Source organism: Orbicella franksi, chromosome 13 (genome assembly GCF_964199315.1).
Source record: "Orbicella franksi chromosome 13, jaOrbFran1.1, whole genome shotgun sequence".
NCBI classification, from domain to species: domain Eukaryota; kingdom Metazoa; phylum Cnidaria; class Anthozoa; order Scleractinia; family Merulinidae; genus Orbicella; species Orbicella franksi.
Window position 1 is genome coordinate 13,121,028 of NC_138157.1, and position 25,926 is coordinate 13,146,953.

The window sequence follows — 25,926 nt, forward strand, 5'->3', positions numbered from 1 at the left end:
TTTCAGCCTCGAAAGAAATTCACAGTTTTCGCACCTCGTTGAAGCGGTTGTCAACGTGGCCAGGCCGCCAACCAATGAAACACAGCTTTGAACTCCCCCGCGGGCTACATAACGCTTTCCGGGAATGAATGAGCAATGTTTATATTTACAGTATATTTTGATATCTTACATCGGAAGTAGCGAAGTCTGCCGTGAAACACTCAGCAGCTTATAAACCGAATCAGCAGATAAATGGTTAAGAAGGTAAAGTGAAAAAAGGGAAATGATATCGGAAATCGGAATAGCCTTGAAGAGGCCTACTCGGTGAGCCGAGTCGAGTGCGCATGCTTACACATTAACAAAAAAAAAAAAAAACACTCAACGCGTAATTCATCAGCCTGTTTGTTTTACTAGAATATGAAAAAAAAAAAAAAAAAAAAAACACTCTACGAAGCAGAGAAAATGAGCGTTTGGAGAAGCTGCCTTGTCAGATATCAGCAATTAAATTCGCCCGTAATATGCCGCGGCAATCAACTTCTGTGCCAGAAGAAGCTAGAGCAGTGCATTGGCGAAACATTCACTTGCGATTTGCGCTTGCGTTCAATTGTGGAAGCACGGAGACCGAACAAAATCGCCTAGTCTATCACTTAAGAGACAAAAACACTCAACAAAAGCGAAGGTTTCTGTGCGAGAAATTGCAAGACGTAAGGGATAAACAAAAGAAGCGAAATACGACTCCGCGGATGAAATCAGTTGTCGCGAAAATTGTTACTGCTCAACTCATGGGTTGACACGTTTTAATCGGCTTATCACAGTTTGCAGCTCATTGACTCGTTTTAAAAATTACGTTTTCGCGGATAACTCGTTCGCGTTTTAAGTTTTTAAAATAATTTGGTTTTTGGAAAATTCAGATAAAGTAGAAGTCTTGAATTTGGTGTGAAAAATTTTTGAACAAAATAGGCCCTTGAAGGTCTAGAGTAACTTCAATGCATTTTGTAAATTAGCTGGAAATACCTTTGTTAATTAGCTGTAGTTTAGCTGTTGATTTTGTAAATTAGCTGTAAATTAGCTGTTGAGATTTTAATTTTTGTGTATTGGCCACCGATTAAAACCAGTCAATTGACTGACCGGTTTTCCTTTTCTCCAGTATAACTTAAGTATATATTATGATTATTGTTATTATCGGTTTTGAAATTTTCTTGGTCTACGATCAACGAGGCACACGTATATTTCCCACTATCTTTTCTTTCAGGATGAGTAGTACAAAGCATGCTCTGTTGTATGTTTCTATAGTTATCCTTTTGGCTGCGTACAAAGCACTTGCAGGTAAGCTAAGTGAAATGAACGTTTAAATCCCTTACCTGTACAAGATGATAAACTATGTTTTTTGAACAAAGCAGCAACATTTATATTATTGATGCAGTAACATTTCACCGCGATCTAATCTAAAAATTTGGACATTTTATTGTAGCTTCCTTAAACGCCCCATCGGGAACATTCAAGATTTCTGACCAAGGCGTACTGGGCCAAGGTGCCTACTCCATCTCAAACGACCTTGCGGAAATAGGACTTAAACTGGTAATACCAATAGCATCAAGCATATCAAAAGACAAGGCTACCGCGACTATTACTTCACTCCCTCCTGTTTCCAATCCGTCCAGTGTATCCGGTGCGTCCAGCTCGTCAGGAGCTACCAGTCCTTCCAGTGTGCCCAGTGCTTCCGGTCTGCCTGGTGCTACTGGCCCGGTCGCTGCAGCCGGCGCACTCTCTCCGTCCTCTCCGTCTAGCCCCGTGGGAACAAACGGAGCAGGAATTTCCGGAGGCATTCTAACTCCAGCAGGTTGGCAAAATGAAAATTATATACTAAGAAATCCTTTAACTCTGATTAGATGATAGATTTGAATTTATCAAGGCCGTGTAAGAAAATCTAAGGTCAAAAGATCCTTTAAGCTGAAACTTATGGGAAAACTGGGAAGATAACAGTTATTTTTTACAAGCATATTGTAGGTTTAATGTAATTTCTTGCCTAAGACAACTCATCTGAATCTGGAAACTGAGTGACGCATTTTAAAATCGTTTCAGATAATCAGTTCATTGATGACATGGTTGCAATTCACAACGAACTTCGGTCGGTGCACTTTTCTCCTCCAATTCAGAAGAACACACAGATGTCCATCGAAGCCAAAGAGTGGGCGCAGATACTTTCCGAAGAAAAAGATCTGAGACATTCCCCGCCTGATTCAAGAGAAAACCAAGGTGAAAGCCTTGCAATGGGATGCACAACAGCTGCTGAGGAAGGAATCACCGCTAAGGAAGCTATCGCGAAATGGTAAATCTCATAAAAACTAAGGTCAACCTTGTCTCGTGCAGTGGATTAAATGACAGACTGAGTGTTTTATTAATTGACTGAGTATTAAAAGGTCGGTTAACTTCTTTTAATGTTTCTCGTTTATCGATGCCCATTAACTCTAATGATGGCTTATTAACTGATTACTTGATCGATTGATCAATGGAATGATTGATTTAACTATCCTCCAATTATTTCTTCAGTCATTCGTACGTTTATTTGACTTAGTGCGACATACTGAATGACATAGTGACTGATTGTCTGACTGACTGGCTGACTGATTAAATGACTGACAGGCTGGAAGGAGGGCTGGTTGAGTTACTTTTCACCCCTGGATGAAATAAAATAGACTGATTAGGGCGATTTGCGAGTGAGTGTCGAAGTAATCAGGGAATTATTTTGGTTTTGGTTTTGTTTTATTGCGGCTTGAGATTGGCTGAGTAATCAAACTGGTAAGTAATTGGTTTGGTTTTGGCTTTACGATACTCAGTCGAAAACCGCTCTAATTGACCAACCGATTAATTATTGATTAAATGATTCTTCCAGGTACGACGAAGCCTGTTGCCATGATTTCTCTATTCATGGCTTTCGAAATGTCTCCGGACATTTTTCTCAGCTAGTCTGGAAAGCTACAGAGGAAATCGGCGTTGGCCGAGCATTTGGCACCAAGTGGGGAATGAACTGTTCTTTCATTGTTGCGCGTTACAAACCGAAAGGGAACATTGATAGTGAAGCAAATTTCAAGGAAAACGTTGAGAGGGGCACCTTTGATCCAGTGGCGTACAACTGCTCTGCTGTGATATGCCAATCTGAAGGAGAAGAAATAGAAGAAGAAGAAGCGGGGAGCCAAGGTCGAGACAGTTCAAAAAACAAACTGCACAATAACCTGATACCGGTTAAATCTAGGAATGCTGACAAAAATGAAATTCTAAGCAACAATGAACCCCAGAGGCTTGGCAATGTCCTAGGTTCTCGAGATTCCCATAGTTACATGAAAACCCCAGAAAGTTATTCAAAACAGCTGTCACCAAGTAATGTTGAATACAACGTTAAGCAATACACAGACAAAAGTCAGAAGCAATACGCATCAAACGGTGTCAACCAGGACGAAGGAAGACCTCGGTCCTTAGTGTACAGAGCTAAGATACCTCGGGTCTCGCCCATAAAAGTGCTGTAAATCACTTAATTTATTTCTCAGTGGAGGGGGTCTACATGTCAAATTACTGAAGCATAAGCATAAAATATAATTCTATCGTGGTTTATCATGTAATGGAAAACCGGCCCCTAATAAGTCAGGTTTTCAGTACGTTATAAACACAAGCACAACAGTAAAACAAAATGGCGGACTAGAGCTTATGCATATACTTATACTGAGCGCGTTCTCATTTGACTTAGCATAAGCACATAACACAAGAAGAATAAAATCCTATCGTTTTGCTTGTGATTGTGCGTATGCTTGTGTTGTCGGCGTCTTCACTACGGTTATGGACGTTATGCTTATCCTAGTGCTTGTGCTTATATGTTGTTGTTAAAACCAGGCTTGATATATCACTTCACAAAACGCTCAAAGTGAGGTTATAGTCATTCTTAATGGCATTTCTTTGGGAAGACTAACAAATTAAACAGGCCATCACCCTTATGAGCATGAAATAGTTTGCCAGTTTGGGGACCTCTACCTCACGTGTCTCGTCTCTTAAGATGGCCGAAAAGTTAACAAAAACAGATACAATAGCTTAAGGGGTAAACGAACGACAAGCAAATATACGCAAAATTACGAATTAATGACCATAATCAAAGGTCTATAGGAACTTTTTCAAATGTTGGTAATGCTATTGTAACTGCTCAGAACTGCTGCAACTGCCGTAGCTGATAATTAAAAGAAAATTAGCTCTCAACAGTGTTCTGTGCCTTGTTTCAAATCGTTTTGAATTAATTTTCTCTAGCAACAAAAGTTTGTCAATAGGCGATTTTCTAAATGGCGGCATTCGACTACAAGTTACGGAATCCTTCACTTCTTCTTTTTCCCATGTTTATTTGGGAATGTTTCATTAAAACCTCGCCTCACCTTTAGAAATTAATTATTAAGGCCCTTACGTATATTTTACGACGGCGACGGCGAGGATGACACCTGTATGTATTTATATACACCAGGAGCCATAATCGGGGACGGAGACCGTAAGCGCGCCATTTCTAGTATTAGGGTTGTCCCCATGATATGGGACAATAATTCTATTTTTAGAACAAATTGCGCCATCGCCTGCGGCACACGCGCGTACATGCTGCGAGGATTTTTGCGGATGTCGCGCGGAGGAAATGGCGTCCGAAATTCCCGAAAATTTTCATGTTTTTGGCCCACAACTCAACGCGTTCACGTCTGTTGGAATTTTGCTTAAGTATTTTCGTCGTAAGCTGCTCCAGTTTGAGTGAAGTAAGACAGTGTCGAATTTAGGTATGTTCCGCTGTAAGCTTATATATATCGCTGACCAAGTTGTGTTCCGACGGATGCTTCTTTTACATGAGCTGTACATTACTCCACTTTAAATTTCACATATGTTGAAGATTAACAGCTTTTCCATTACACAGCAAAAAACTAGCTGGATATATTTAGGTATAGGAGAGCTTCAGGGCTTCATAGTTTCCTAGCTCCTCTTGCCACACACTTGCGAGGAATTTGTCAGTCTATCGCGACCGAAAAGTAAAACAAAATAATTGCTAGTTTGAGTTTCGCTTGAATTTTAAGCAACGCTTGATGTTTCATCCAAGGCCCAATAACTTTACGTCCGTAGATACTGCTCAGTTTTATTCGTGTAAAAATCCAGTAAATTCTCTGTTGTCAATGAATGAGAGCGCCCGCCGATGCGTGTTTTCAGTACAGTCAGTAAACATGACAAATTGTACTTCCGCCGCTCTTTCGTGTGAAAGCGTACATCGAACTCAAACAATAACTCTATAGTTTTTAAATATGTTTAAGATTGATAAATGTTTGAAAACATATTAAAAGCTAAGCTGGAAATATGTGAATAAAGCAGAAATAATCAGCAAAGTTACGATGACGCTTTCTTTAATCAACTTGGAATAGCGATTTCGAGTTTGTTGATCGAGCTATCAGAACTCCTTGTCTATTTTCATTTTCGCAGTGTAAAACTTCACTATGCTTATGTTGAAGAAACACACATGATGTTAGTAGCCTTTTTTGGGTTCGTGAAATTTGTTACAGCACCTCAGCATGCACAAAAGATAACGAAAGAAATCTTTGTCAAGATTTGTTGACAATTCAAACACCGACTCGGACTTGAAGTGCACGAGCTGCACTATGCAAATGAGCTAATTGTACGCGTCAGACTTTCCTTTCAAAAACTTTTGCAAACTCACCAAACAAGCAGAAACAATAAGAAACCGTCAGAACAGGTTTTGGTTATGATGAACCATTGTCTGAGAAACTCACAAATTAACTCGATATCAGAGTGTAGAGTTTTCTTGCTATAATCTTGAGTCAGAACAAACGCAAAAACATACGCGTAAGCTTACAGCTAGCGCGAGCAGATCTTAGTATTCATTCCCAGCGCGAGATTGAAGTCTTGTTTTCGACCCTGAAAAACCCACCTTTTTCGTTAGCTCAGAGCATAAAACTACATATAAGCGCCCTGGTTCGTATTCCCTGCCTTATTCCCTGCCATTGCTGTGAAAAATACGCAAAAGAATCTCTCAACTCTCACCATTTGATCACACAACGTGACAACATCCACGCGAGAGCCCCCGACACGTGCGTGAATCCGCGCGGATATATGACGTCAGGATGGCGCAATTTGTTCTAAAAATAGAAAAATTGTCCCATATCATAGGTGCGCGCGAATCCCGAGACTTACGGTCTCCGTCCCCGATTATGGCTCCTGTATACACATATCTTGCTTGAGAGCTTTGCAGTTATTTACATATATTCGGTGTTCTTTCGGCAGAAAAACTTGTCCCTGCTGAATATTCTATGAAAGCGCTCAGTTGCAAAAAGAAATTTGAAAAATTAGTCGTAGCGGTTCACTTTCTCCAAAAGCTTGAAAATTGGTCATTTCACGTTGTTGACCTGCAAAGGAACACGAAGATCCTTTGTTCTGCTGTTTAATCCTCAAATGTACAAGGCGAAGGAGGGTTAATTAAGATTTTTTCAAAGTTTAGAAAAGGCGATTTACTGAAAGCTGAAACTTTCATTGCCTGTTCATTCAACCTTCACGGAAATTTTGACATGATTGTGTGTCCATGATTGTCGAGGATTGTCCATGAGTTTTGACGTTGCCATGGCGACTGCAAATTTTATGCAGGTTCGGCCAAAAAAACATACTTGTTTGACATAATTCTCTACTTTTTAAAGTATTTGTCTCAGCCCTGAAATTCAAAACTGCTTCTATTATTGCTGTGTTCACCTCTAAACTTAAGTCATTATCCCTTGGGCTTCTTTGTCTCATAGACTTCATCAGTTGTAAATTTATTTTAGTTTATTTTGTATCAAAATAATGAATAAACTAGCTGAAGCTGGTTGAATGACAGCTGTGACAGATTCTGACTCAGTGGTGCTGTAACCTCTGTTCAGTATTCCACAATTTCTCAGCATTCATGATCAGTTCAAATTTTTTTCCCATTTCTAAGCCATCAGAAAATTTCAAAGGTCTCTGAATACAGCTTTCAGTTAAAAACGTAACATTACTGAGCTGACACTTATCAAATATGACCAATTCTCATTTAAACTCCACCAACACCTTCGAGAAATTTTCGACAATTTGGATATAGCCCGAGAGAGTCCTCTTTTCCAAGCATTTTGGAAAATTATGTTCAATTCGATCGCCACCGGATATATACAGATATTCGAGCCAGATTTGCTCCCACATTGTCACATGAACAAATTCGCGCGTTCTGACAAGGTAGTAGAAGTCATTCGGAAATGACCAATTGCATATCAACAACATCATCGCAAGTAGATATAAACATGTAACAGGTGCATGTCTAGAGAAACATTAACTTTTGTTACCCCGATACCCTCGATGTTTTCCAAGACGAAGCCTAATAATCCACGGTTTCCAGTAAAGGTAGTGGCCAACTTTTTTTTATACCCGCCCACTAAACACAAACTTAAATATTAGTTGTTCACCACAAGAACGTCATGAATATATTTATCGACATTTGTTGTAATGCATTGCGTTGCTTTATGCTTTCCTTTCTGTTTTTTTTCTTTTCTTGAGCTTCCTTATATATTTCTCTCGGTCAAATTTAGTATTGGCGTGTATCAATTACCAAATATGTACAAAATGCACTCATTTGTTGATTTGTTGCAATCTTGAGAGGCACGTCCCCATCAGGTGCCCGTCTAAGGTCGAAGCGTTTTGTTCCGTGGCGAGTTGTGCAGTGTTGAGGCACGTCACATTATGCGTTCTCGTTCTCCTCCAATAGAAAACTTTATCGGTCGGTGTTACAGCGAAGACTTAAATGTAGCAATTTCTCAAAGACTTCAAAAGTAAACGTAAAATCCGCAGATATTAGTAAATGGGCGTGATCGCCCAATGAATATGACATAATTCATGAACTATACACACGTTCCTTTTTTTCTTATAATTAGTTAAGACTGATTTTTTGACTGATTTTTAATCTATATTTTCAAAATGTCATTAAATGACGAAAGGTACGGTGCAGTTCTAATTGCTATCAAATAACCAAAGTGGTTTTGGAGAGTTACCAGTTGCCCATCAACGCCTAATTAAGTTTCACCTTCTTCGGTGTTACCTGTCAAGTGCCGTATTTAATACTTACCAATATGCACTCAGCATTCGTGAATATCAGGTAAATAACCTTAGAATAGAATAAAACAAGTCAAAAACATTATTTGTCAAAATAGTATGGCTTTTACATGTATAAGGAACAGGCAAAGCTTTGCATTGCATTTTCTCGCATATACAGCCTAAATATTAAATGATTGTTTGGTAATTGGATCCCAATATCCATTAGCGCGACCTTTCCTAGCCACGCCTCCTTCCTACTAAACTTACGGGCCACCACGACAAGAGGTGTGTCCATTTGACGAGTAAACAGAAAGGGAATTTAAATTGCTCGAGTTTGGTCCAATAAGAGCAGCCCAGAGACTTCCCGCATGACAAGTAATCGGCAAAAGTTGTGCGATGTTTTTCAACAAAGACAGTCCATTTAGTCAAAGCCACTAATAAGGATACTCTTCTCGCATCTAGCTGTAAATAGGTAGGTTACCAAAAATCTTTTGTCATCAAAGATCATATTGACTTATTCTTGGGAATAAAACCACGATTATAAAGCAGGGATATTTAGGAGTGCAGTGCTAGAAGACTCAATTTCTGTCGAAGAAAAAATTTAATGAGTCAGTTGACGCCGTCGGCGATTAAGTTTAACTTTTCACACTCAAAAATCGTAATATTTTGGTATGGAGTAGCTCCTGAACTTGATTTCAATGACAGTATTTAATTACTTTTCCACTATAGTAGTCAAATTCGTAGCAAGAGACAAATTCTTGCTTTGACAAACGTTTTAAAGAGTTGCTGTACTTTTTGAATAGAGAAGAGTATACTAGCTTTTTCCGTTGCTTTGCACAAAATCGTCTACTTTCATTTGAAATCGCAAAGAATACCAGGAACTACTTCATTTCTGCAAAAAGTACAAGTAGCATAGACTGATTGACTCAAGATGATTTAACACTGAAAAACAACTTCTCCGGGAATACGTTTTGTTAATAACGTCGTGATCTTTTGTTATATTCATTAATATACGAATTTCGTGCTAATGGTGATTAGTGGAATTTATTTTTTCAACCAAAGTATGCTGATCGTGTTGCGCTTTATTTAGTTGCAGATCTCCCACCTTTGACAAATTTTTTGTGAAGAAAAGACACTGACGCTTGGCAATGAAGATTCTGTTCGCGTTCTTTGTGTTGTTTGCAACACAAATTATTGATTTAAAAGCGCATTTGCACTGGAAAAAAAACGCTTTGGACATCACTGGCGTAGATAAACCTCAGATAAAGTTTTGGAAAAACCCATTTTCCAATGAGAAAGGTATGACCGCTTTTCGTGTCAAGGGGGGGGGAGGGGGGTCGTCCCTTTGACGGTTGATCGGGATAAAAATAAGCCGTTTTGAAGGTTGGCGGTTAAATGGTCTTCAAATATGTGTATCATAAGCGTAATTACTTCCCCTTTGTTACCACAGGACGTATTAATCACCTGCTCCTGAAACTAGAAAATAAAGGACTGAAAACGATCTTTTATAAACGGCATAACTTGACAATCGTTTAGCACTTATTTAAGGATATCTGAGACATTTGGTGGCTAGTATTATCTTGCTCATTTAACGGTTGACGTTGAAAGATATTGTGTTTTTACGGTTGACGGTTAATTTTTTGGCCATTCGACGGTTAACCCCATGGAGGACTCTCTTTGAGACTCTCTTCATAAGGCTTTCCTAGTAAGCACGCGTCTGACTTAACTTAGCACAAGTGAAAGTTATAACATTAATCTATTCGAATCCATTGCCTATGCAACAATCCATGTTTCCCGCAGAAAATCTGTTTTTGAATATTTAGCCACAAAAATATGGCGATAGAAATGCTATTTTTCATTAGAATTCTGTTTGTGCGTTCCGATTCTTATCCAGAACTCAATTCCCCATATAATTCACTGTGTTTGCCCCCTCTTGGGAATATGCTCTTGGAGAATAAAACCATCGGCCTAAGTTATTCACTGGATGTCAAATCTGTCGTTTTCAGTGTAAATTCGTTGACTTCATCAGAGCAAATTCGACGTCCCTCCAGTCAATCTGCTTGACTGAATCAGAAGTCATATCAGCGATGAAGGTCAAATATTCCACTTGATCTTGGTCTTCCAAACCATTGACTCGCGCAGGATAGATTTAAAGACTTTTGCGTTAATGGCACTTGGCGTTGCTTGAACACTATTCTCTATTTCTAATTCCCCATAATTCACGCTGTTTGCCCCAAATTTTGCTATTCCAAAGGGCATTTCATAACAATAGCTATTGCAAAATTTGGCGGCAAACAGAGTGAATTATGTGAAATTGTCGGAAAATAGAAAAATGACGTTTATGTAATTGCGCGTCTAAAGCATGGACAAAAAAGTGTATCACAGTGTTCGAAATGAACATACTCGCCCATGTTTGATTCAAAACTCTTTTCAGGCATTTATATATATCAAACAGTCGTCCGTAATAACGTTTAAAAACTGCCAGGGCAAAATATCTCACTTGTACACAAGAGAATTTGCTACACTTTATGCCAAAACCTTATGGTTGAAATATAGGATATTCAAGGAAAGAGTTTTCAAGAAATATGAATATTTAAGTTTTTTATTTCTTTCTATATTTAGTATTTTAACCCTTTTTGGACAGGGGGAACGGGGCAGCGGTGATTTCAGTCCATTTTGTCTTGCTTAAACAGCGTTCAAACTACACTTATGATCGTTTTTTTTGTGTCGTTTCCTAAACATCGAGAAAAATTGGGTGCACGTATGTCAATTGCTTAGTTTCAAGCCTAACGTTTTTGGTTTTCGGGCGAATTTAGGGGTTACGACGATTATATTTCAAATTCTATACATTTCTTGTGTTCTTATTTTTTTTTCTTGATTTCCTTTTTTAATAATTTCTGAGCTGTCCTGAGTTATCCTAAAATTTTAAGAAGGCGGATCCAAATTGGCAGACATTGACACTTTGACTTACTTTGACGTCATGTCTGACAGGCGACTATCCCTAATGTAATCAAACAGGGAAGCCTTACACACCCTAGGTTCTAATGGCTTCAGACGGAATATTTTTGGAGATACAGGGGGGAGGGGCAAATAGAGCACTCTCCTCACGGCTGCCCAGGCTCACAAATGGGAATAAAACAAAGTGCTCTATGACTAAACCCTTGAATTTTCCATTGAATAATGATTCACAAGAGCTAACTTTGCGTAATATTGAATTACTCCTATGAAATTAAACTGTAATATTTTCGGAGGAAAAATCACAATTGAGAAATGAAAATAATGACTCTAAAAGGCAACTGTGACAGAATCTTTTCTCTGGACCTCATACCCCCAACAGAGTGGTTATTCAAAATCTGTTTACCAACGCAGTTACACAATGTTGACATATATAAGACAATCTTTTGTGACTTGAATAAGCCTTTCCCAGCATCTACGTCACCGTTGCGTCCATTCAGTTTTATGAGGCAATTATAGCCAACTCGGCGCTTTGATCCTCTCGGGTCTTTATCGTCCTATATCGAACGCGCACTCGTGGAATATAATGTTAAATATAACCAATCGTTTATCCGTTCTCTTTGGTGTCTTTGTACAGAGGAAGCTGGAGCACTGGCGTCCTTAACAGGCACGTTCAGAGTTGAGGGTACTGCAAAAATCAAGAACAATGGAAAGATCAAGTTGCGTCTTACTCTAATTGTGTAATGACAATGACATATAACAATGATATTAATAATATTAATTAATTTATTAATAATAACTGTGTTAATATTAGAAGTTACTACCAGAAAAGGATGAAGGATAATATCCGATAAAGGCCTTCATCCTAGGGTAACCTCTCTAAAGTTATTTCTAGATCTCTGTAGGTTTCAGAATTCCCAGGAAGGTCTAGACATAGCTTATCTGGTGGAGCATATCATTTTTTTTTTCATTTATATGGATCGCCCAAGCGACTTTACACGCATTTTCATCCTGCTTAAAATATCTAGGCAAAGCGCATGATGACACTGTCGGTGGGAAAACTGGGTACCACGTCTAAAAAAAAAAAAATTAAAGAGGGATTATCGTGGGAATAAGGCCTTTATGGTGTAGTAATCAACTTACCGTTTTTCATATCTTATAAATGTTTTGAACAAAAGCCTTTCGTAAGGTTCTATTCATCTAGTGCAAGTAGGGGACGGGAAATAAGTCTTATCAGTATAATCTGTTAAAAGTTATCAAAAATACAGCATAAGCAGCTGGTAGTGCAGATCATGGTAAGAAAGCAAATTGTAAAATCGAATTTGATAGTTTGAGGTTAGTTAAGTCACAAAAAAATTCAAAAGGTGCAATGGCGTGGAATTCCTGTGGTTTGCCTACTGTGGGACAAATAATGTGAGGAAATTTTCTTTCCATTTTCTAGATTTTCATTGTCTTAGCCCTGAAGTTCGAAATGAATCCAATGTTGCTGTGTTCACATCTATGAGTATATTTTACTTCCTGTTAGTGTGCTCGTGTGTGCTTTTTTCTCTTCAGTTTGTTTTTAGAACACCTTCGCTTCTGCGCATTTGCACGTGAAGCTTTGATGATCTATTGTGTTAGTAAATAATGATCATTTTTGTGTGCAAGAAAATAAAAATGGATCTATCTATTTAGATAACAGTATTTTAATTTAATTGAGTTTTTCTTGGATATCTCTAGAGGTAATCCTTTACTTAAGCTTTTTTTCCCTCCCGGCTTCCTTGCCTGACAGACATGAATTTTGTGAAATCATTTTAATTTATTGTGTGCAAAATAATTATAAACTGAAACTGGTTGAATGAGAACCGTGATAGGCTCTGAAGCAGTGGTGCTGTGATCTCACCCCATTCACCCCATTTCTAAACCATCAGTAAATTTCATAGGTCTCTGAACTCAGTTAATTATCAATTAGAAACGCAAAATTACTCAGCTGACACGTAAGAAGTCTCAACAATTCTCAGTTAAACTCCACCCACACCACCGAAAACGTTTCAAAAATTTGAATATAGATCGCGAGGCTGTCTTCTGTTCCTGTTCAATGTACAGATATTCAAACCGGAATTCGCGCGCGTTTGGTAAGGGTGCTTAAGTCATTTGGAAACGACCAGTTGCATATCTCTGACATCACCAAGGAACTGATAAATATGTAGATTTGCCCAGCCTAAAAGCAAACCTCCTGATTTCAATGAGTTAACCATAAATAAAAACCTGATCGATTGTGGGCATGCAATTGTTGGGCTTGTGGTTTCACTTTTTTTCAGTTAAAAACTCAACAAAAAGGAAAAAAAATAAAGCTTACAAGATTTTAAACATTACGTACGCAATTTATTAGGGACTTTTCAAGAGAGTATTGTGCTAGGAAATTCTGAAGAAAACGCGCCAAGGTTAATTTGCGCCAAAATTTTGCCTTTTTTACGTATCTCCTCCTTCTCCCTCAGAGTAATAACCTGGCCTGAGCATGCGATCCACTCAAACGGTCAATTTCAAAAAAGCACGCGAGCCCACGAGATGGCCACGTGATTCTAGTCAGCGGATACCTTGTTTTGACAGCTGTCAGTTGATCATAACATGGATGTCCAATATCAAAGATGTACACCGTAAACAAAGGCTGCTTGCCTCAGTCGACCTATTGGCTGGAGTATGGCTGCCATGTTGAGGAACGTCGTTTTCGTCGACGACGTGCTTACGCGCACACGAGCAATAGCGCTAGCCATGATGACCACGAGAATAGCAATTCATGGGTTTTTATGGGTATGGGGCGCCACTTATTACCAATAACCAGGAAACTGGCGTCAAGAGAAACAGTAACTTTTGTTACCCCAAAAGCCATAATGTTTCCCCAGGCAAAGTTTCCAGTGGCTTTGTGTTGTACGTACCCGCCTACTAAACACAAACACTCTATTGTCTTGAATATTTTATTGCTCACTACAAGACCGGCATGAATATATTTATCGACATTATTTTTAACGCGATGCGATGCTTTAAGCCTTCTTTTCTTTTTTGTCTTGAGATTTCATTATCTCAGTCAAATCAGTATTTGTGTTTATCAACTACCAAATGTGCACAAAATTCATTCATTTGTTGATTTACTGCAGTCTTGAGAGGTACGTTCCTATCAGGTGCATGTCTGAGGTCGAAGCGTTTTGTTCCTTTAAGCAGTAATGCAGTGTTGAAGCACGTCACGTTATGCGTTCTCTTTGTCGACGAAGGTTTTGATCGAGTTATAACAAAAACTTTCATGAAGCAACTTCCCAAAACGTTTGCGCTGATGATACAAAATTGAGGTGATCGCTGAATGGAAATATCATATAATAGCTATCAAATACCCGAAGTGGTTTTGGAGAGTTACCAGTTGTCCATGGAGACCTAATTAAGTTTCACTTCAGTTCTTCGAGGTTACCTGTCAAGTGCCGTAACAGCTACTTACTAATATTTACTCACCGTTCGTAAGTCTCAAGTTAATAACCCTAGAATAGAATACATAAATTTACTGTTTTGCCAAAATAGTACACTTCTTAGAAAGTAGACGATGCTTGATATCGCATTTTCTCTCATGAACAAAATAAATATTAGATACTACTTGTGGTGATTGGAGCCCAACATCCATTAGCGCGACCTTTTCTAACCACGCCTCCTTTCAACCAAACATACAGGCCACCACGACAAGAGGCGTGCCCTTTTGACGCGTTCACAGAAAGGGAATTTAAATTGCTCGAGCTTGGTCCAATAAGAGCAGTCCTTAGACTTCTCGCATGACCAGTCATCGACAAAAGTTTTGCGATGTTTTTCAACAACGGCAGTTCCTTTAGTCAAAGCTGCTAATTAGGATTCTTTTCTCGCATCTAGCTGTAAATAGGTAGGTTTACAAAACTCTTTTGTAGCTCAAGATCATATTGATCTAATTTTGGGAATCAAACCACGATCGTAAAGGAGGCCTGGGTAGGAGTGCATTGAGGAGGTCTTGATTTCTTTTTCTTAAGGCGGGTTAGAATTGCCTGAGTTAATTAAGGCCCCTCGCGACTAGCTTAAACTATTTAACTCCCCAAAAATCATAATTTTTCTTGTAGAAATAAGTCTGATCTTGATCGATTCCTTTGAGAACATTTTAGTTTCTTCTCTTGTACAGTTGTCAAATCCGTGGCAAGAGACAAATTATTGCCATAACAAACTTTGTTAAGAGTCGCCGTAGTTTTCTAAAGAATAAAATATGTTGGGTTTTACCATTACTTTGCGTAATATAATCTACTTTAAAGTGAAATCACAAAGAATGCCAGAAACGATTTCACTTCTGTAAAAGGAAAACAGATACTTTAGCACAAGACGACTGCTAAAAAACAAAGCTCTTCATGACTACGTTATAGCGGTTTCGTGATCTTTTGTTATATTCATCATTAAATGAATCTCAATTTGCCATAATTAATGGTGAGTGAATGAAGTTTTGATTAAACCAAAGTATACTGATCATATTGCACTATTATTCAGTTGCAGGCCTCTCCATTTGACAAATTTAGAAACAACATTGACGTTTGGCTATGAAAATTCCGTTCACTTTCTTTGTGTTGTTTGCCACACAAATTATTCCTTTAAAAGCGGCGATATTCGGGAGGAAAAACGCGTTGGTCCCAGGTAGTCTTAGACCTCAGCTGCAGTTCTGGAGAAATCCATTTGAAACTTCAAGAGGTATGATTGCGTGCGATGTCTTTAAAAGGCTTTCCTCGTAAGTGCAACTTGACTCAAAATTCAATGTGTACCCGCTATGACGTTTACCCGTTCCGTTGTATTGGCTGTGAAAGAATCCATGACTCTTGCAGAAAAGTTGCAACTAGTCATCCGGTTATGAACCGGCAAGAAGTAGCAAACCCAATGTTGTGTCCAGAATAGAACCATCGGTTTGAGTGGACGCTAAATCTGTCCTTTTCGGTGTAAATTCGCACACATCTTCTGAAAAAATAAGCCATCCCATAAGTCATTATGTTTGACTGAATCTGTCATTTAGAGTCATATCAGTGTAAAAGGTCAAATATTCTACTTTATCTTGGTCTTCCGAACCATTAACTCGAGATAGATTTAGTGACTTTTGTACTTGGCGTGGTTTCAACGCCATTGACGTTTATGAAAAAGCGCGTCTAAAGCAAACGTAAAAGAAAAAATAATACAAAGTTTATTATAGTGTTCGAAATGAACATACTTGCCCATGTTCGATTCAAAACTCGATTGCAAACATTTATATACTGCACGCAGCTATCCGTATAAGTTTCCATCACTTGCCAATCCACTTGAGTTGCCTGGGCACGGAAGAACTTGGTGTAATTTATACCAAAACCAGATGGCTAATATATAAGATATTCGGGGATAGAGGTTTTGATGTGTTTCTATATTTTATATTTTACCGTAGCTGTGTTGGGTGCACGAGGAGTGGGGGTGATTTCAATCGGCCTTGTCTTGCATGAAAAGTGTTCAAACTACATGTAAAGTCGTCAATCGTTATCAAGGAAATTTTGATTGTGTCAATGGTTTAGTTATGTGACTTAATATGTTAATGACGATCCCGTTTTCAAAGGTTTTTTTTTTTTTTTTAGCGGAATTTAGATAAGTTTCAAGCGTAATATTTTTGGTTTCAGGAAGAATTTAGGTTTTAAGACGATAATATTTCAAATTCTTTGCAATTCTATGTTTTCCTGATTTCTTTTTTAAAATCATTTTCGGAGCTCTTCTGAATCATGTGAAAATTTCAAGTAGGCAAATCAAAAATGGTGGACATTTTGAAATGTGAGCCGTCACTTTGGCAAGCTGTGACGTCGTGATTGTCAGTTTACTATCCCTAATGTAACCAAACAGGGAAGCTTTACATACCTTAAGATTTTTTAAGTGGCTTTTGAATAAATATATTTATTATATAGACACGAGTGTTTTACTGGAATATACACCACTCGTAAAATTCATACAAAACCACATCCGGGACTCGAGTGGTGTATTTTCCATGTCCTCACTAATGAAGATATCGATGATTTCACTGACATCAAGTTTGTCTCTTAAATTGTACTTAAATTCGTTGATGTATCATCAAAACATCTTCGGGTCTTCCTCGAAATTAAAGTCCTCGGCAATCTTCGGTAATCGTGGGAAATTTTCGGAAAATGTTCGATAACGGTCGTGTGACCTTCTGATAAGTTTTGGAGGATCTTCGGAAGTCTTCAGAAAGTGTTCGGAAATCTTCGAACAATCGTCAAAACGCCGTCATTAGTATGTCTAAATAATAAAAAGAACATTACACGTTAGCTCGAAGATATGAATTTTGTGTTCTCGTGGCAAGAACAATATCTCACTCGTTCGCTGCGCTCACTCGTGACATATTGCTCTTGCCACGAGAACATAAAATTTATTTATTTATTTATTTAACATTTCTTTATACACGGTTAAAAATCATCAGGTAATACTAATATTTAAAATGAATACTAATAAACTACTAATAAACAGTCCACGCTAAGTACTAATTAATAAAAATTGAAGTAGTAAATCCTAATTTAAATATTAAACTAATCCTGTTTTCCATGAATGCCGTGTCTAACTTTGCTTTTAAATTGATTAAAGGATTTTATCGTCCTGAGATTGCAGGGTAGGCTGTTCCAGAGAGTTGCACCACTGTAACTAAAGCTATTTTTCATATAGTTAGTTCGTGGATGGGGTACAACCATTTTGTTTTCGGAATCCCTTAAGGGACCGTTCATTTTTTATGAGGGAGGGGGGGCTGGTGGGATTTGGGAAGCACCATTTAAAAATCGCATGACCCCCCTCAGCTTACCAATTTTTTCACATGGCCCCCCCTTATAGCGGTCATTTTTTGGGATGACCCCCCCAAAAGAAATTGAACAAACAATATTTAGATTTCAACTTTTTTAATATTTCTCTATTATCCTCCTACTTCACGTTATTATGCTCACTATGAAGACAATATTTACAATCCCTTTACTACAGAGAGCTGTTGTTTAAAAAACAAATCAAAAGAAAGAGAAGTCAATTTCGGATCTCCTAGTTATGGCTCGCCCTGAGCGTGTGGCATTTGGCCTCTCATTGGCATCTTCCTCATCTGAATTGATGAATACAAGAATGACGCCACTTGAGTCATCTTCTCCCCCAGAGTCAATGGTATCACTGTCATACTCATCATTGTCACTTTCATCCGTTTCACTGCTGTCAGCACTTGCCCTGTTGTCATTTTGTGTCAATGTCCTGGCATTTCTCAGTGTTGGTTGGCCAGCTCTGAGAGGACTCTTCTGCTACAAGCATGAATGTCTTACAATTGCTTTTACCTTCTCACCCTTGTTGCTTTTCAAATGCTGCTTCAGCCCGTGGTGGTTCAAGTACTTGTTTAGTTCTGGAACACGTAGCTTTTTAAGCTTGGTTAGATCTTCGCACAACTCAGTCCAAGGAGAATCCTCATATGATTTATCCTTTGCGTCCCTACTTAGCTTTACCTTTTCTTCTGCTCTCTTTTTCCTTTTAAATTCCAGCACTTCAAGATGCTGAAGATAATCCACCACAAACTTTGATTTGACAATGAACTTATCTGCAAATAGAGCAACGCTCTCTGGGTCAGATAAAACCAGCCTGCCACTTCCATGCTCTTTCTTCGCTTGGACCCTTGGCTGTCAGTCATCTGGATCCCGCCCTTCTTTTGGGGTCTTCTGGTAGGAGAGGTAGTGGTATTCCGGTAGGCAGGAATGGTCAGGAACTGGTTTAGGGTATCTTTCTATGGGTGGTCCAGTCCATTCACGACAAAAAGAACAAATTTCTCCTACCTTTTCTTGACAGGACAACTTTAGAAACTCCCTGTAGTTCTCCCCCTCCTCATAGTGCTCATTCATAAACTTCTCAATCTTACGGAAGTAACAGTGGCCTGGAACAGAGTCTTTCCTTGCCCCTGCATTGTGATACTGAACCAAGTACGAAGTGTTAAGAAAAAACTGGAAATCTGTTGATGTGTTGTGTGAAACACATTGTTACATTTAAAGCAGGGCGAGGAATTTGCACACAGTTTTAATGTAAAACAGATCAAATGTATAGAAGCTAAGTTGACGAAGGTCACGCAGGACATGGAAGCACTAGAAAATAAGAAGAGCAATTATAACAGCATATTCAAGGGCATACTCAAACAACACATCAACAAAAGGAGAAGGAAAAAAGAAAACCGCAGAAAGTCAAATGAAAGAAAGAGGAAGCGGACTGAAAACAACGTCCAACGAGTTTATGGAATCTGTGTTGGAAACCCGCTAGGAAATGATCTTCCACAATGCCTTGTGTACCCTCCTAGAACGGCCGTCCCGGAAGAGTGTATTAAAGTTGAGGATGTTGCCACGTCGTTATTTGGAAGAGATGGGCCATACATCGCACAGCTCTTGGAAGGGAATTATTTCACCAATGCTGCAAGAAGCAGAATCACCACAAACCTTGAGCAGGAAGTCAGATATTATGTTTACACCTTCATGTACCCTGAAGATTACACTCTGGCGGAAAGCATTGCTGCTTCTTGCAGCATTGGTGAAAGAGACTCCCACAGCAGCACAAGCGGCGACGAAGAACTCGACGACAGCGAAGATGAAGATGAGTGCCAGTGAAAATTGCATTCGAAAATAACAGTGTTAAATACTTCTTTTCAGCAGCTACAAATGCTTTTTGTCGCCAAACGTTTTTTTAAAGCAGAAGGAAAGTTTGTAATAAATTTGTATCCTGCCTTCTATGTTTATTCTATAGCAATTTTTTTGATATTCAAACATTATGCCATTTTGAAGTTTTACTAAAATATTTCACGTGACCCCCCTTTTTCCCTTATTTTTTTGGGATGGCCCCAAATCCCACCAGCCCCCCCTACCTTATAAAAAATGAACGGTCCCTAAAGAATAGCGCATTCCAGTACGTTTTAGAAATTTAGACGATAGGTATTCAGGAACCAAGCCATTTAAAGATTTATGTACCATTAAGGCTTTCTGAATTTGACGCTGGGTACACAAATCTTTCCAACCCAGTTGTCTTATTAGACCTTTGGCATTCATATCTTCTCGCCACCGTGTAATAACCTCTACACATATTTTTTGAGATACAGGAAGAAGGACAAATAGAGCCCTCTCCTCAGCTCCCAGGCTCACTAGTGGGGTAAATCAAGGCTGAATAGAATTATAGGCAGTTTTGACGTTTTCATCTATACTTAACAATTATTCGCCAATGTTCACTGAGCCTGAGGTGAAAAATTGTTTTAGTATAATTAAAGAGGTGAATACCAAAGACTACAAAAACTACAAAAACTACAAAAAAAAAAAAAAAAAAAAAAAAAACGGACTAAAACATACAAACACAGACGAAGTTGTTCGTGCCGCGGTGCATACCCGTATGCAGCCGTAGTTTTAATAATAAGCTTACATGTACATCGATTGTCAAACAATTTACTCATCAAGTTCTGCAGTAAAACAAACGAGCGAAACGCTACGAAAAATAAATTCATCAGGTTCCTTTATTTTATCGTTGTTGACGTCATTCACAGTTGTTATCATCGCCTAAAAATGAGTAATTTTAGTTTGAAGAAAAACAAAATTTCGGTCAATCTATCTGACCTGCTAGCGATCGACGTAACCACTGCGTTTACGATTCTTAAAAGCCTTGAATAGATTTAATTAGTTAATAATAATAGCCTTGAAAAGATTTTAAGTTCAAGGGCGACAGCAGTCATTTCGAAAATTCTCCATCCTCTCAAATATCCTGGACTTGGAGTGACACCTTTTGAATAAATGATAACTTCACTCAGCAACTGTCCGCCATGTTTACTTGCCGAGATGGCAAAGATGGCGAGCTTAGTAACCAAGTTCTAGCGGGGGGAATATAGCGTCATATGATGAGCTTTTCGACCAATCAGAACTTCCAATGCTTCTATTTACCTCTGGAAATTATAGTAATGTTTATTATCAATACACTTGTATTATCTTATACTTCATAAAAAACTCGGTCATTGGATTATGCGATCCAAGAGTTTCCATTAGCTCGGTGCCATCATGAACAATTACCGTAAACCCTCGAATTAGAGCCCGGGACGCTTATTTCAAATTTAGGAGAAGATGGGGGGCGCTTATGCGAGGGGGGTGCTTATTCGAGAGGGGGACGGGGTGCTTATTTCATTTTTCCCAAATCGTGGCCTGACATGATAATTTTTTTAATACATCATCTGCGCGTGAACATCAACATAAGCTGTTTATTGACATAAAAAGCTGATCCTAAAGTTTAAATCGCGGCACCGTTAGTACTTAGCGTGTTCGACGTGTTCAATTAACGTTATCACAAGCTAAATCGATGTACGAATCTAATACTAAATGACGAAAACTATACATCCTTTGTTGTCTCATTACTCGTCCACAAAATGGGGCGGAGGGGAAGCGGGCGCTTATTCGAGGGGAGGGAGCCGCTTATTTTCAATTTTGGCCGATAGGAGGGGCACTTTTTCGAAGGGGGCGCTTATTCGAGGGGGGTCGCTAATTCGAGGATTTACGGACCATGCTCCACAAGTATCGTAAGCGTACGGGCACTTTGGTGGATCCATGTTTTTGCCTTTATGTTATTTTAGTACTTTTCTTTTATGTAAATATCTTATGGGTGGTTTTAATACAACAATTTTTTCACTTTGGCCCGTAGGATATGAGACGATTACAACCAACTCTGCGCTAAGCACTTCGTTGGCTCTCTATCACCTGATATCCAACGCGCGCACGTAGAGTAATTATTAAATGTAACCAATCGTTTATTTGTTTGCTTTGGTGTTTTCGTACAGCTCAACCTGAAAACCAGAAAGAGTCCATGACAGGCACGTTCAGAGTTCAGGGTACTGCAACGTTAAAAAATGGAAAAATCGAGCTGGATATTAGTTTAGAAAATGAAATTGCCCCCGAGACTGGCTTAATGCCGCCAACAGCTTCTACAACCCCCGCAGCATCAACACAACCAACATCAGGGACAACTGGAGCAACTATGAAAATAACTTCATCAACACCTACCAGTGCAGCTGGTTCGACTTCTCCAGCTGGGGGATCCACAAGGGCAGCTGGTACGACTACTCCAGCTGGAGGATCTACCAGTGCAGCTGGTACGACTACTCCAGCTGGGGGCTCTATCAGTGCAGGCCGCACGGCTACTCCAGCTGGGGGATCTACCAGTGCAGCTGGTACGACTCCTCCACCTGGGGGATCCACAAGTGCAGCTGGCACGACTCCCCCAACTGGGGGATCCACCACAGCAGGTGGCGTGACCACCCCAGCTGGGGGATCTACCAATGCAGCTGGTACGACTCCCCCACCGGGGGGATCCACAAGTACAGCTGGCACGACTACCCCAACTGGGGGATCCACCAGAGCAGGTGGCATGACCACCCCAACTGGGGGATCTACTTCTGCACCAGGCTCTATTACACCGAGCCAGCCAACTACAGCATCGTCAGGACCTACTCCTTCCACAACAGCCCCCACAGCAGGCACATCTGGTACCACAGCTGGAACATCAGCAGCAACCACTGCCGCAGGGACCACTAGTGCGAGTGTTACAGCTTCTACCACGGGACCAGCGACATCAGTGCCTTCATCAGCTGCTCCAGGTTCATCAACTCCGCGTGGTATGACAACTGTCGCTCCTTCAACCATGCCGCCAACAGCGGCTACTTCAAAGCCAGCTGTTCCAGTCAAAATATGTCTAACTCCTGGACAAGGTTAGAAACTTCATATCGATGTCCTAGCAATTCAAGTTGTATATCACCTCACGATGAACTAAAGTAAACCAAGTGGTAGTTTGCTGTTATTTCTTAGATTTATCTTAAATGGCCTGGAAACGATTTGGTATAAAATGTCGAGTTCTCAAAACTTTATATATCATAATAAGCGCAATGGCCTTCATGTGGCCGAAGATATCCTCGGATACGCTCAAGATATTTGTCCGTGGACGTTATCTCTTGGCCTCTCGGAACAAATAATGTCCAGGGACAAATATCCGAGTATACTTTTGCGCTAAATGGAGGCCATATTTTATATATTCCTCACGTTATGGAAAGGGAAGGGGAGATACAGATTTCGTCACCCCTGTCTTCTGTCGTAGCAACAAAAAAAGCTTGGTCTGAACAAGGTTGAAGGTACTCAAGAATTAAGCAGCAGTAATCGTGAAGAGATCCTAATGTTCTTACTTATCGTTTTCATTATTTTAGTATATGTGATAATAGTTGCCAAAGGGGTCATGGCAGCTCACAATTCAGTCCGTCGTACCCATGGTTCCCCTGCTCTGCAGCTTGATGAGCAGATGACCTGTGACGCTCAACATTTTGCCCAACAAATGGCCTCTAGAGGAGTTTTGGAACACCAATCAAGTTCAACCCTGTCAAGAAAGAGAGTGGGGGAAAACATTGGAATGTCGTGTACGCCTGCGCGAAACGGGCCCTTGAGCTTTCAGAAAATAAAGAGAATGGTAGGAAATGTTGCTAAGCGCTGGTAAGTGTGTAAGGATTTAAATTAATATAATTTATTATATAGACGCGAGTACGCGGCCCTGTAATATCCCCTATAAGATCCTATATCGTTACACGTGAAAATAACAAGTTATTTTCACAAGTGAAAAGATCACCATTAGCAATCTTCGGTTTCTTCGGAAATTTTCGGAAAATGTTCGGAAACGTTCGTGTGGCCCTCGAACAAATTTTTGAAATCATCGGAAATCTTCGGAAAGTGATCGGAAATTTTCGGAACATCGTCAAAAACGTCGTTATCAGTATGTTTATCTAATAAACAAAATAATACATGGGTACTTGTAGATATGGAATATTTCTCTTGTGTTCAACTTGATATCTACGCGCACCCAGGCATTATCCGCTATTTATTGTACTGAAAAACTGACCATTTGCACAACAACAACAACAACAAAACATGAAAAAGCGAGAAACGACGTCACAATGTCCTCACTGGTAAGAATATGGACAATACGCCACTTGGGTCCCGGATGCAGTTTTATGAGAATTTTACAAGTGGCGTAGTTTCCAGTATAACACTTGTGTCTATATGATAAATAGAGATAACGTCATGGAAAATGCGAGCGTAGGATTTTTATTCATGAGTTGAGTAGTATTAGAAAACGAATGAGTGAGCGCAGCGAACATAGTGAGTTTTCTGATACGTATCAGCGAGTGAATAAATATCGCACAAAGCATTTTCCATGCTGTAATGTGTTTATTTCACATGTACTGAGATTTTTTCGTGTAGTGTTTGGTAGACGAATTGCACAAATGGGGCGATGAAAAGCGTAAAAACTATTTCAAGGTTAAAATCGCTCGACAACAACTAAGTTAATGAAAGCTTATAAAATTTCCAACAGTTACTGTGTTCATCATATTAATATCGATAAAGTCAAATGCCTATCACTAAAGGAAGCCATGCCAATAAGCTACGTAATGTCATGAAAATAAGTCCGTATTTAGTTATCGTCAGAGTCACTTTCCAGTTCTAAAGGCTTCACACGTTTCCATCTCACCGCTTCGGAACTTGGCGGATTTGCGGCAAGCGTCGGAGACTGATTTACTGCGTTAACGTTCTCTTCAGTACGTTCATTCATCGTTAGTGAAATTTCGCCGTCTGCGTTGCTGATTGGACGAACGATATTTTTTTCACAGTGAAATTTTGTCGTTCAGGCTCCTGATTGCCTACATTTATAATCAGTACGAATTTCATTCACTATGATTTTCGTGGGTAAATCTCAGTACCTATGAAACAAATAATAATGATAAACGATATCCAATATGAGCAAGATGCAATATGTTTTTTCATCTGTTATTCTTCTTGGGTCAGTGGACATCATATTCTCCTCTCATTTGTTATTCTAACATTATTTGCATTTTCTTTTTGTTCACAGGTATGATGAGGTCTGTGATTATAACTTTGACAAGCCAAGTTTTGCGCCACGCGTCGGTCATTTCACTGAGGTTGTTTGGTCCCGCAGCAGAAAGCTTGGGGTTGGTTACGCCGTTGGAAAGAACGCCAAATTTCCCGGATATGTATGTGTCTACGTTGTTGGACGATACCGTCCCGCTGGTAACAACATGGAATCGCAAAGACTGGAAAAGAATGTCAAAAGAGGGAATTTCAACGACGCTTACTGCACTAGAAGGTCTAAAGCACCAGCCTTCACCCTGATCCCTGTGGACAAGAGAAACCAACTGCGAGCTAGCTACAGAGCAAGAGCTTAGGATGACGCGTGACAGTTACGTATAAATCTTTAACATAGTCAATATCAGATTCAAAATCTTTATTGTCTATATCAATGCGGATGAACGACGAAACCTTCATTACAAAACTGATCTCAGGAAATGGATAAATACCTGTAATTCGCCTCGTGTTAATTAATAAATATTATCACAGCGAAAAAACACATACATATATATCTTGCATTTTATTTAAAACAGCGATTTGTACATTACAAAGTAAAGTACATCTGAAAAACGTTTTTAGTGAAGCGTGTTTCATTGCTAAAACAATGCATACGACCTTGCATACGACCCGCGAGCATGAAATTTAAATTAACCAATCAGGATTCTGCAGGGTCCTCAAATGCATGTCGGACATATTTTCTCACTGGAGACGGCATTAAATATTCACGAAAAAGGATTTTTTGACCCCAAAAGCAATATCAGAATGTAAAGAGTGAAAAATATGAAACATTCTGTGTCTCCAACCTTTTAATTTAGCGCCAAAAATGGGTAGCCCGCGCTCGGCAACACGCTCTTCGATTGCTGTCGCCAGATAGGATAATAGTTGTGCCATTCTGGACATTTTGAACAAA

The 25,926-nt window shown here is 39.4% G+C and overlaps 2 protein-coding genes and 1 long non-coding RNA gene across 4 annotated transcripts; all 3 read left to right on the forward strand.

The window, feature by feature from the left end:
• Positions 1–1,189: 1,189 nt before the first annotated feature.
• Positions 1,190–5,291, forward strand: LOC145465451 (uncharacterized). Its single transcript, XM_081449227.1, has 4 exons — positions 1,190–1,305; positions 1,451–1,819; positions 2,062–2,308; positions 2,873–5,291. Exons 1-4 carry the CDS (start codon positions 1,233–1,235, stop codon positions 3,501–3,503), a joined length of 1,320 nt encoding a protein of 439 aa, XP_081305353.1. The 5' UTR covers positions 1,190–1,232; the 3' UTR covers positions 3,504–5,291.
• Positions 5,292–8,436: 3,145 nt separating this feature from the next.
• LOC145466047 (uncharacterized) lies at positions 8,437–13,094 on the forward strand. Of its 2 annotated transcripts, XR_014041799.1 has the most exons (3): positions 8,437–8,560; positions 9,179–9,387; positions 11,681–13,094. It is a non-coding gene; the product is annotated as an uncharacterized LOC145466047 (long non-coding RNA). The 2 variants fall into 2 exon arrangements; XR_014041800.1 differs by lacking the exon at positions 8,437–8,560 and having other exon boundaries at positions 8,982–9,387.
• A 1,745-nt stretch (positions 13,095–14,839) lies between these two features.
• On the forward strand, positions 14,840–25,545 carry LOC145465943 (uncharacterized). The gene is made up of 5 exons (XM_081449711.1): positions 14,840–14,938; positions 15,565–15,762; positions 21,893–22,819; positions 23,309–23,588; positions 25,000–25,545. Exons 2-5 carry the CDS (start codon positions 15,615–15,617, stop codon positions 25,331–25,333), a joined length of 1,689 nt encoding a protein of 562 aa, XP_081305837.1. The 5' UTR covers positions 14,840–14,938; positions 15,565–15,614; the 3' UTR covers positions 25,334–25,545.
• The last annotated feature ends 381 nt before the right edge of the window (positions 25,546–25,926 follow it).